General features: G+C 49.8%; 2 protein-coding genes across 2 annotated transcripts; both read right to left on the bottom strand.

Annotated features, from left to right (window-relative positions):
- Positions 1-3,776: 3,776 nt before the first annotated feature.
- On the bottom strand, positions 3,777-4,475 carry LOC127348299 (uncharacterized). Its single transcript, XM_051374370.2, has one exon. It carries the CDS (start codon positions 4,369-4,371, stop codon positions 4,108-4,110), a length of 264 nt encoding a protein of 87 aa, XP_051230330.1. The 5' UTR covers positions 4,372-4,475; the 3' UTR covers positions 3,777-4,107.
- A 3,413-nt stretch (positions 4,476-7,888) lies between these two features.
- Positions 7,889-11,330, bottom strand: LOC127292091 (uncharacterized). Its single transcript, XM_051321444.2, has 5 exons — positions 11,130-11,330; positions 10,901-11,050; positions 10,702-10,803; positions 8,378-8,639; positions 7,889-8,283 (listed from the first exon to the last, which is right to left on the bottom strand). Exons 1-5 carry the CDS (start codon positions 11,208-11,210, stop codon positions 8,174-8,176), a joined length of 705 nt encoding a protein of 234 aa, XP_051177404.1. The 5' UTR covers positions 11,211-11,330; the 3' UTR covers positions 7,889-8,173.
- Positions 11,331-11,558: the final 228 nt, after the last annotated feature.

Here is an 11,558-nt window from a genome sequence, read left to right on the forward strand (position 1 = left end):
TTGCTTCAAACAACCTTGCTAGCCTAAGCCTTGTATTGATAGGGATTACTTCTCATGCATCCAAAATCCTTGAGCCAAAAACTATGCCACTTGTGTCTACCATACCTACCTACCACATGGTATTTCTCTGCCATTCCAAAGTAAATTGCTTGAGTGCTATCTTTAAATTTCTATCCTTTGTCTTTGCAATATATAGCTCATGGGAAAAATAGCCTAAAAACTATTGTGGTATTGAATATGTACTTATGTATCTTATTTCCTAATAAGTTGCTTGTTGAGCGATAACCATGTTCTTGGGGACGCCATCAACTATCTATGTTGAATATCATGTGAGTTGCTATGCATGTTCATCTTGTCTGAAGTAAGGGTGATTTATCATGAGTTGAATGGTTTGAGCATGCATATTGTTAGAGAAGAACATTGGGCCGCTAACTAAAGCCATGATCCATGGTGGAAGTTTCAGTTTTGGACAACAATCCTCAATCTCTTATGAGAATATTATTTGTTGTTGAATGCTTATGCATTAAAGAGGAGTCCATTATTTGTTGTCTATGTTGTCCCGGTATGGATGTCTAAGTTGAGAATAATCAAAAGCGAGAAATCCAATGCGAGCTTTCTCCTTAGACCTTTGTACAGGCGGCATAGAGGTACCCCTTTGTGATACTTGGTTAAAACATATGTATTGCAATGATAATCCATGTGCCAAACTAATTAGGACAAGGTGCGGGCACTATTGGTAATCTATGCATGAGGCTTGCAACTTGTAGGATATCTTATACATAATACATATGCTTTATTACTACTGTTGACAAAATTGTTTCTTGTTTTCAAAATAAAAGCACTAGCACAAATATAGCAATCAATGCTTTCCTCTTCGAAGGGCCATTCTTCTACTTTTATGTTGAGTCAGTTTACCCATTTCCTTCCATCTTAGAAGCAAACACTTGTGTTAACTGTGCATTGATTCTTACATACTTGCATATTTGCATTCATCATATTACTTTGTATTGACAACTATCCATGAGATATATATGTTACAAGTTGAAAGCAACCGCTGAAACTTATATCTTCCTTTGTGTTGCTTCAATGTCTTTGCTATGAATTTTCTGCTTTATGAGTTAACTCTTATGCAAGACTTATTGATGCTTGTCTCGAAAGTACTATTCATGAAAAGTCTTTGCTATATGATTCAATTGTTTAACCATTGTCTTTACCATTGCTTCGAATCGCTGCATTCATTACATGTGCTTACAATAGTATTGATCAAGATTATGATAGCATATCACTTCAGAAATTATCTTTGTTATTGTTTACCTACTCGAGAACGAGTAGGAACTAAGCTTGGGGATGTTGATACGTCTCCAACGTATCGATAATTTCTTATGTTCCATGCTTGTTTTATGATGATACACACATGTTTTATACATACTTTATGTCATATTTATGCATTTTCCGGCACTAACCTATTAACAAGATGCCGAAGAGCCAGTTTCTGTTTTCTGCTGTTTTTGGTTTCAGAAATCCTAGTAAGGAAATATTCTCGGAATTGGACGAAATCAACGCCTAGGATCTTATTTTTCCACGAAGCTTCCAGAAGTCCGAAAGGGAAACGAAGTGGGGCAACGAGGCGGCGACACGCCAGGGTCTCGATAATAACTTCAGTACCGAGAGCCACGATACGGAAAACCTTCCAGAGACGCCGCCGCCGCCAATCCCATCTCGGGGGATTTAGGAGATCGCCTCCGGCACCCTGCCGGAGAGGGGAATCATCTCCCGAAGGGCTCTTCACCGCCATGGTCGCCTCCGGAGTGATGAGTGAGTAGTTCACCCCTGGACTATGGGTCCATAGCAGTAGCTAGATGGTTGTCTTCTCCTCATTGTGCTATCATTGTTCGATCTTGTGAGCTGCCTAACATGATCAAGATCATCTATTTGTAATGCTACATGTTGCGTTTGTTGGGATCCGATGAATATGGAATACTATGTTATGTTGATTATCAATCTATCATCTATGTGTTGTTTATGATCTTGCATGCTCTCCGTTATTAGTAGAGGCTCTGGCCAAGTCGTTACTTGTAACTCCAAGAGGGAGTATTTATGCTCGATAGTGGGCTCATGCCTCCATTAAATGCAGGACGTGTGATGAAAGTTCTAAGGTTGTGGATGTGCTGTTGCCACTAGGGATAAAACATCAATGCTATGTCTAAGGATATTTGTGTTGATTATATTACGCACCATACTTAATGCAATTGTCTGTTGTTTGCAACTTAATACAGGAAGGGGTTCGGATGATAACCTGAAGGTGGACTTTTTAGCCATAGATGCATGCTGGATAGCGGTCTATGTACTTTGTCGTAATGCCCAATTGAATTTCACACTACTCATCATAACATGTATGTGCATTGTCATGCCATCTTTATTTGTCAATTGCCCAACTGTAATTTGTTCACCCAACATGCTATTTCTTATGGGAGAGACACCACTAGTGAACTGTGGACCCCGGTCCATTCTTTACATCGAATACAATCTACTGCAATATTCGTTCTTACTGTTTTCTGCAAACATCATCATCCACACTATACATCTAATCCTTTGTTACAGCAAGCCGGTGAGATTGGCAACCTCACTGTCACGTTGGGGCAAAGTAATTTGATTGTGTTGTGCAGGTTTCACGTTGGCGCCGGAATCCCTGGTGTTGCGCCGCACTACACTCCGCCGCCATCAACCTTCAACGTGCTACTTGGCTCCTACTGGTTCGATAAACCTTGGTTTCTTACTGAGGGAAACTTACTGCTGTACGCATCACACCTTCTACTTGGGGTTCCCAACGGTCGCGTGTTGTACGCGTGCCAGTCGACGATGTACGCGTCCGCCTCCCGCAACTGCGCCTCCTTCACGGCGGCGATGGCCACCGCCTTCTCTTCCTCCTCCGCCCTCTTCTTCTCGGCGTCGTCCTTGAGGGACTCTTCTATTGCCTTCAAGAAGTCGGGGTCCTCCTCCTCCTCCTCGCCGGCGAGCGGAGCTCCTCCGCCGCTGGTCCTCCGCGGCGGATCTTTTGCATTGGAGACGCCACACATCCTCCACGTTGTCCGGCGAGCGGGATCGCTTCGATCCGCTCGCGGCGAGGCGGTACTGCGGCGGCGTGCGTCTATGCTGGAGCTGGGGTGAAATGCGGAGCTAGGGAGTGAGGGATTTCTCGCCGGAGCTAACTAGGGAGGCGGCGGCGTCCGGCGGAGCTAGGGTTGCGAGTGATCGCACCTGCGCCCGGTATAAGTAGGGGGCGGCGGGGCGGATTTCCTAGGCCCCGTATTCCGCCGAAACGGGCCGGCCAGAATACGGGGCCTGCTAGACGACCCAAACCACGCCTGCCCCGTATCCCGCCGGAATTTTACGGGGTGGGCGGGTTATAAGGGGGGCTGTTAGACATGCTCTTAGGAGTCACTCTCTTATTATTGCTCCTTTAACCTTGTTTGGCTTCGGCTGTAACCCCTTTTGGCTTTGGCAAAAGTGCACTTTTCCTTCCTCTACAGCCGTTTTGGGCGTCAGCTATCCTCCTCTACATTCTACAGCCGTTTTGGGCATCGGCTAGAGACGCTCTCTAAGGTCTACTGTATTTCAGTTCACGCTGGCTTAATTTGGCCCGCTGTAGTTGAATGTGCAGGTTCAGAGAATTTGGTCACAGACGGATCTTCTCACAAAGCGGACAACCTGATTTAACTGCGTGTTCAGAACATCAATGCTGGAAGAAAAACGAGACAAAGAATTATAGTCTTGCCGATCGGGAGAACATATTTTTTTCCCACTTGCGACAACATTTACAAACATGGCACACACTACAGCTACACTCTCGAACTTCCCTAATCCTAATCCCCCGAATATGCCTAGCAGGGACACATGCAGTTTTTGTAGTCTGCTGGATAGTGGATACAATTTTACATCATGCATGGAACCAAAACAAAGATGAACAACCTAAGATGCACAACGCACATCCTTCTCTCTCAAAAACCAAAACAAGATGTGCAAGCGACATCCGTATTCCCTGCAACCACTACTAACTAGGCGCAGCAGGTGTCCTCCTACTTGTACTGCAGAGGAATGACTGATCGATTACACGCAGGTGGAGGCGGCGTTGTACTGCCTCCGCAGCGGCGCGAGCATGAAGAGGGACTCGATGTCCGGCGGCTGGAAGTACCCGCCCTTGGGCGGCTCCCGCCGCGCCGCCTTCAGTAGCTCCGCTGCTTTCTTCCTCGGCGGTGGCGGTGGACACGGCGGCACCACTGGGATGCGGCACTCCTCCCTCCTCGGCGTCTCCCACCCCTGCTCCTCCGCCACCCCATCGCCGCCATACTCACTCAGCATCTCCACCTCCATACCTTCTTCTATAGAAAGATTATAATTTCTACTTCTAGCTAAGGAAAGTAGGAAACCAAGTTTATGCTCGCGCAGCAGCTGGGAGAGCTATAGTGTGAAGTGAAGTGAGCAACCACAGGAGCCGAAGTGCCGGAGTATTAGAGCATCTCCACTCGTCCCCCCGAACAGGCCCCCGGCGAGCGTTTTTTCCATCCGGACGGCGAAATTCGGCCCAGTCGCGCCCCCGGTTCCTCGTTTTCGTCCGGATTTGGGCCTAAATTCATCCGGCGATCCCACGCCCCCGGCCCCCGGGAGCGCTCGAGGACTCGGACGAAAGCGCGCGAAACGGCGAGGAAACTTCCCGCGCGTCTGGTGGCCCCAACTTGTCGGCGAGAGAAACCGATCGTCGTCCTCATCGCATCGTCTTCCGCGCGCTGTAAAAGCCTGCCGCCGGTCTGCATTCGCCGGCCACGCGGCGAGTTAATGTCGTCGTCTTCCGCGCGCTGTAAAAGCCTGCCGCCGGCATGCATTCGCCGGCCACGCGGCGAGTTAATGTCTTCGTCTTCCGCGCACGCATCGTCTTCCGCGCGCACTAAAGGCTGCCGCCGGTCAGCTCGCCGCGGACGCGTCGCAATCCACGCGGCATTTAATCCCCGCGCCAGCCACGCCTATATACGCCGGTCCGCTCGCCGCGAGGCGTACCCCGTGCTCCACTCTCCCTCCACTCTCCCTCTACTCTCAAGATGGCGTTCTACGACGACGACGGCGCAGCCAACAACGGCTTCGCCCGCCGGTCTCTCCACGCGTGGGAGGGGCACCTCCTCCACCAGCGGGGTACCCCTGCCCGCCGGACACGAGGCCTCCGGAGGCGGGCCGGCGGCTAAGTGCGGCGGCGCTCCAACCCCGCCCCCGCCCCCGGGCCAAGCCCACGACGCCGCCATCGAGGACGCGAGCAGGACGATGACCGACGAGGAGCGCTCAGACCCGCGCCACCACACCGACAACTACACGCGGTGGAACTCCTACTTCCTCCAGCGGTGGGAGCGGAGGCGGCGGCCTACGACGGCCCGCCGCCTCCGCCTGCGCGCAACAACGCCGCGGGCCGCCGACGGTGGTGGGCGCGCCGGGCCGGACACTCGAGGCCGTCATCGAGCACATCGAGGGCGGCAACTCCCCGGTGCTCACGATGCCCTCTATCGGCATCGAGGGCATCGGCGAGCCGCCGTCGGGGAAGCGTCTCGGCAGCCACGGCGCATGGGCTGCCGGCTCGTCGTCTTCGGATCGGCGTCAAGGTCATCCTTGGCGCCGGTGAAGAGGGAGGAGGCGACGTCGCCTTCGACGCCGGTGCGCGTCAAGAAGGAGCCGGCGTCTCCGCCGGCGACCGAGGGCGCAGCAGCCGGCGCCCTCGTCATCCGAGAACGACCTTCCGCGCCGCAGAGCGGCGGAAGAAGACGAAGAAAGAGGCCGCCGCAAGCCGCTCGCCGAGGAGGAGGCGAAGCGCGCGGAGGAGGCCGCGATGGCGGAGGCGATCGCCGGGTCGCTTGCCGAGCATGGAGGAGGAGAAGCGCGCGGACGACGCCGCACCGGGCCCAGGCGAGCGCGGCGCGCGCCAGAGGCGGAGCAGACAGCGGCGGCTGCCGGACACGGCCGCCGCACGCCAACTCGCCGCCCGCGCCGCTCCAACCGCCAACGACGATGTCGCGCGGTACCGCCGTCCTGCGACACCTCCATCCGGCGTCGCTGTCCCCGTCGTCGACCTCGAGTCCTCCGACGACGACTGGTACAAGCCTTCCCCGGGGTGGGGAGACGCCGGCCAGGGCAGCAGCAGCCAGGCCGCGCGGCCGAAGGTGCCGAAGGTCGAGGACGACGGCTCCGACGACGGCGGCGACGACTACACGGTGTTCTACCGCCGTATGGGCATGTAGAGCGCCGTGTTTTAAAATTAGTGTTTGAATTCCCCTAGCCGAATTCGAAATATAGTCGAATTCGGCCTCTATGTATGAACTCCGCCCGTTTTAGTCTAAATATCATTAAATTTAGTCTATATTCACCCGAATTTAGCCGAAGTTTGTCAAGTTTCCGTTTTTTAAATTCGCATCGTCGACTTCGCCTGGGCACGCGGCTGGGAAACTAGCGCTCCCCACGCCAAAACTTCATCCAATCCGGACGAAAATTTCGCCGGATTTGGGCGTGGGGAGCGCCAACGAGTGGGGATGCTCTTATAGAGGCAGTAGTACCGCGGTGGGTGGGGCGATGGCAATGCGATGGAACAAGCCGGGAGAAGTGGAGTACAGCGGCGTTGCGGTGGCGGGAGCAGGCGACGCGGCCATGGGGTTGCCGCCAGCTGACTGAATGACATGTGGGGCAGGCTAGAGGACGGGACCCGCCGTCGGTGACGGGGCAAGGACGGGAGTCCGTGGGGAATGGGGCGGGATGGCCGGGAGAGGTACGTGGCAGCGGCTCGCGAACGCGCGGGAACCGCCGTCGGTCGAAAGCGGGGGAATGGTCTAGAGCTCCGCCTCGGATCCCTTGCGGCCATGAGTTCCCGCTCCCGCGACACGACCACCAGAAATGGGTCATGACCTGAAAACTGCTGCACACCAACCATACAGCTCCAAGAAATCAATCTATTTCTCTACAGCACCAAATTTGATTCGCCACTTTCGTAACTCGCTGTTGTTCGTCGTCATCTGAATCTGAAGGAGAGTTTCCTGGAGAGGGATGTCACCAGTACTGTTTTGACAAGGAAACTCGATCGGTGGGTCAGAAAGCTACCGTCGCAATGGATCCAAGATGAACAGAGCGGTTCAAACACAGCGTCAAACATTGATTACTCTACTACTACAATGTAGAACGCCCTGGAGCATATCTCCTCGGTCGTCCAGCCTCCTCTCGCCGCCGCAGAGGTGTTGTGGCGGAGGAAGCCACCACGTGGAGGAAGCTCCGTCGCGCGGGCAGCAAAAGTGCGCGCCAGCGTGGCCCCGGCCAAGTACGTGGCGCCGCCGCATTGACCCACACAGCTGCTCCAGAGTTCAGAGCTTCTCGTGTTCCCAAACTGGCGCGTAGCACTTCTTGATGGCCAACCGGGCAACGAATATACTCATCGGTGGTGGAGCATCATCCAGGAAGATGCCGGCTCAGCCCAATCAGAGGGGGCAGACAAGTGGGCCTAGTGCGTGCCTGTGACGCAAATGACAGAACACTAAAAATAGATGACAGACCACGGTTATGAAAGCAAACTCCTCTAGTCTATCAAAGCAAAAACACTATATTTTTCTTCTACAAAGCAGGAAAGCAATCCCATAATACAAGTGTTCTTTTTTTTTTTTTGCGAGCTGAAGAGGATGATATTACAGATCCACGATCTTACAAGATAGACCCAGAAGAAAGGAAAAAATATATTGGAGGCCACTGGATCCCGGCGACGAAGATGAAGACGAGGCTGTCGTTGACGAAGCTCCCCAAACATTGGATCGCCGGAGCACACCACGGAGCAGACGGGAAGTCCCCAAACACCGCCTCCGAGGAGGCTACCGTCGAATACAAGTGTTCTTTATTTAACAAATGCAACAGCTCACATCACACCACCTTCAGCAGAGATACATTGAGTTTTCCTCAACTCACTAGTCCTGAATTCACCTTAAAGTTGGCAGGATTCCAATCCTCCTTTCTAAACCTAAAGCTCTACTACAACCAGCATAATCGTCAAGACTTTCTCCATCCAGCCGCTCTGCAATCAGCCCAGGCTAACAGCCGTAGAAAATGAGTTTGGTTGAGAATGACAAGCCGGCACCTCATGGGGAGATGAGTGGTGGCCAATCTTCTACCGCAAACCTTCGCAGATCAAGTAGATCTCCCTCGAACTAGATCTTGTCGCCTTGGGCCTCAGCAAAGTTACTTTCTTAAACTTCACTTTGCAGAATTTGCTAAACCCTGCAGCAACAGGATAATCGGTCATTCATCATTCCTGTGAAATCAACTGCAGCAACAACAGAAATAAAATCTACTGGTAAGAAGTTCATGTAACCTGGTACATCCTCATTCTCAAGAAACTTGATTACTAGGTTGCCTCCACGTCTAAGAACACCGTCCTCGTCAGGGTCAGGATCCGTGGAGCTCTGGAACTTCTCCATAGTCTCACTATAGTCAGCTGATTCTCTAACTTTTATCTTGCCAACTGCCAGAGAGATTGCACGCATGCCCAGCTCACAGGATATAGCTTCATCTTTGGTTGTGATCCCTGAAACTACTGGGCACATGTCCGATAATATCACGGAAAATCCCCTTTCCTGCACAGCAGAATGGGAATGATTCATTAAAGCAACAAATGAATCACATGGCAGGATCGTGGAAAAATAATATAGGTGACAATCCTTTAGCTGGTACTCCGAATTATTGACTATGAAATTGGGCACAGGCAATTTGTTCTTCAGGTTCGTGAAGCTCTACAGTTTTGCAGGATGAGTAGGACAAGGAGTTAGGTTAACATACATCATGTATAATACATGACACATAAAACAGAACAGTCTCAAGGTTGAAGTAATTAGTTACATATCGTGACTCTGAAATAACTGATTAATTTAATAAACAAATGAACAGAGTGATCACTTCAAGGGGCAAACATATATCCTTGATTTGGTATTTCTAATCATTGACAATGAAATTTGGCATTGGCAATTTCTTGTTTGGGTTGGTGAAGCTCCATAGTTTTGCATGATGGGTAAGATACAATGTTGGGTTTACATACATATATGACAAAAAAAACTAGTCTCAAAATTTGGGGGTACTTAACGACATATCACGATTCTAATTAACTGAATAAACAAATGTGTGGAGCCATCACTTGCAAGACCGTAGAAAAAATATAGGTGAAACTCCTTGATCCGGTATTTCTAATTATTGACCATAAAATCGGGCGCCGGCAATATTGGTGTTTGGATTGGTGAAACTTCACAGTTTGCAAAGTGGACGGGGCATAGGGTTGGGTTCACATACATATGTTACATAAAACAGAACTGTCTCAAAAGTTCTGGTAATCAACCTATTGTGCTTTTGATGATCTACATTCTCTTATCGTGCTATATTCTCCTTTCTCAACTAGCAGCATCTCTAACTAGTAACTGATGCTTCATTCTGTAATAAATATTTTTCAATCTTGCAGTTATGTGGCTTGCTATCAGTCATGCATATATATACTGATTGAAAAACTAACAGTTATTTTCTGACAAAAACTAACAGGATGAGTAGGACAAGGGGTTGGGTTTACATACATTATGTATGATACATGACATTACAAAAAAGAACAGACTCAAAGTTGAAATAATTAGTTACATATCGTGACTCTGAAATAACTGATTAATTTAAATAAACAAATGAACAGAGTGATCACCTGCAAGGGGCAAACATATATGTGACAGTCCTTGATTTGGTATTTTTAATCATTGACCATGAAATTGGGCACTGGCAATTTGTTGTTTGGTTGGTGAAGCTCCATAGTTTTGCATGGTCGGTAGGATACAATATTGGGTTTACATACATATATGACACATAAAAAACTAGTCTCAAAAGTTAGGGTTACTTAACAACATATCGCGATTCGGATTATCTGAATACACAAATGTGTGGAGCCATCACTTGAAAGACCGTAGATAAAATATACGTGAAACTCTTTGATCCGGTATTCTAATTATTGAACATGAAATCAGGCACCGGCAATATTGGTGTTTGGATTGGTGAAACTTGGCGGGGCATAGGGTTGGCTTCACATACATATGTCACATAAAACAGAACTGTCTCAAAAGTTCTGGTACTCAACTTATTGTGCTTTTGATGATCTACATTCTCTTATCGAGCTATATTCTCCTTTCTCGACTAGCTGCATCTCTAACTAGTACTGCTGCTTCATTATGTAATAAATATTTTTCAACCTTGCAGTTAGGTGGCTTGCTATCAGTTATTCAGTTATGCATATATATACTGATTGAAAAACTACACTCCGGTTCTATTTCAACAAATCATTGCACAAATTTTGGTTAGCTAACAGTTATTTTCTTACAAATATTGCCAGCCAATAAAACTCAATACCTTTTGTGTGAACTCCTTGAAAGTATCTATGATGTGAGAATGTATAAAAAATTTAGCGGCAAAGACATTGCTTATAAATTTGAACTCCTCGAGACTATTTATGAATTTATAGGTCGAGTCGCAAAGTCATTATGAATTGAACTGATCAAGCCACATTTCAATCTCAGACAATTGCAAGTTGGATCAGTACACAGCTTCAGTAATCTAAGCAAAACCCACATCCAAACAAATTCCAGTAAATAGGTAAAAACAGACTACTGATCAAACCTGTGGCGACATCGCTCGTGCTTGCTGCTTCATCAGAGCCATCACATTGGCACAGACGGTCCTGACCCTTGAGTCGCAGTGCGCGGAGGGGACCTTCACCTTCTGCTCTGCAACAACCGTGAGACCAAATCAGAGGACCATCCCTTTGCACAAATAATCACAGCGACCAACAACAACAGCCTGGACGCCAACGGCTGACCTTGACATCAACGCCGACGACCAGGCCGCCCTTCTCGAGCGGGCCCAGGTTCTGGCAAGCCACCTGGAGCCACGCGCCGGGGGCGCACCCGAGGTCGAGCACGGCGGCGCCCGGCGTGATGATCTTGTGCTGCTTTTGTATCTGGATCAGCTGCAACGGCAGAGCAGAGGCGCTCGCGTGAGACATTCATCGAATGCGGAGCGCGGGGGGTGGGGAGGGAGGCACTGACCTTGAAGGCGGAGCGGGCGACGTAGCCGAGCCGCAGCGCCTCGCGGTAGAAGAAGTCGGCGGTGCCCGTCGCGCCGCTCATCTTTCCGTTTCTGCGCGGCGGCGCCGGTGAGCGGAGAAGGAAACGGCGGCGAAGGGGGATTTGATAGGGTTTTAGGCCGTTTTCGCGGGAGGGGTGGGCCTTTGTTTCGAGAAATCCTCCGCAACTACAGACATGGGCCGCTGACCTGATGGTGTGAGGTGTGTTGAAGGCCTGTTTAGGGGAAAATAACTTTTTGTGACCTGGTTACAAATTTATCCGCGGGTGAACCAGCTCCAGCAATTAACACCTGTGTTGAAGGAGCCAGGAGGTAGAAAAATAACTGGTGGTCTATTTTTAGATGTAAACTGCTAGGCATGTCAATTGTCAATTGCTGAAGTTGGTTTATGA

The sequence above is a fragment of the Lolium perenne genome, chromosome 4 (genome assembly GCF_019359855.2).
Source record: "Lolium perenne isolate Kyuss_39 chromosome 4, Kyuss_2.0, whole genome shotgun sequence".
Taxonomy (NCBI): Eukaryota; Viridiplantae; Streptophyta; class Magnoliopsida; order Poales; family Poaceae; genus Lolium; species Lolium perenne.

Bases quoted from the DNA above. Each gene is read 5' to 3' on its own strand.
- LOC127348299 (XM_051374370.2), bottom strand. From the start codon at position 4,371: ATGGAGGTGGAGATGCTGAGTGAGTATGGCGGCGATGGGGTGGCGGAG.
- LOC127292091 (XM_051321444.2), bottom strand. From the start codon at position 11,210: ATGAGCGGCGCGACGGGCACCGCCGACTTCTTCTACCGCGAGGCGCTG. The intron at 10,804-10,900 runs GTCAGCCGTTGG...GTTGCAGAGCAG, and splicing joins TCGTCGGCGTTGATGTCAAG to AAGGTGAAGGTCCCCTCCGC. The intron at 8,284-8,377 runs GTTACATGAACT...CTGTTGCTGCAG, and splicing joins TGAGAATGAGGATGTACCAG to GGTTTAGCAAATTCTGCAAA.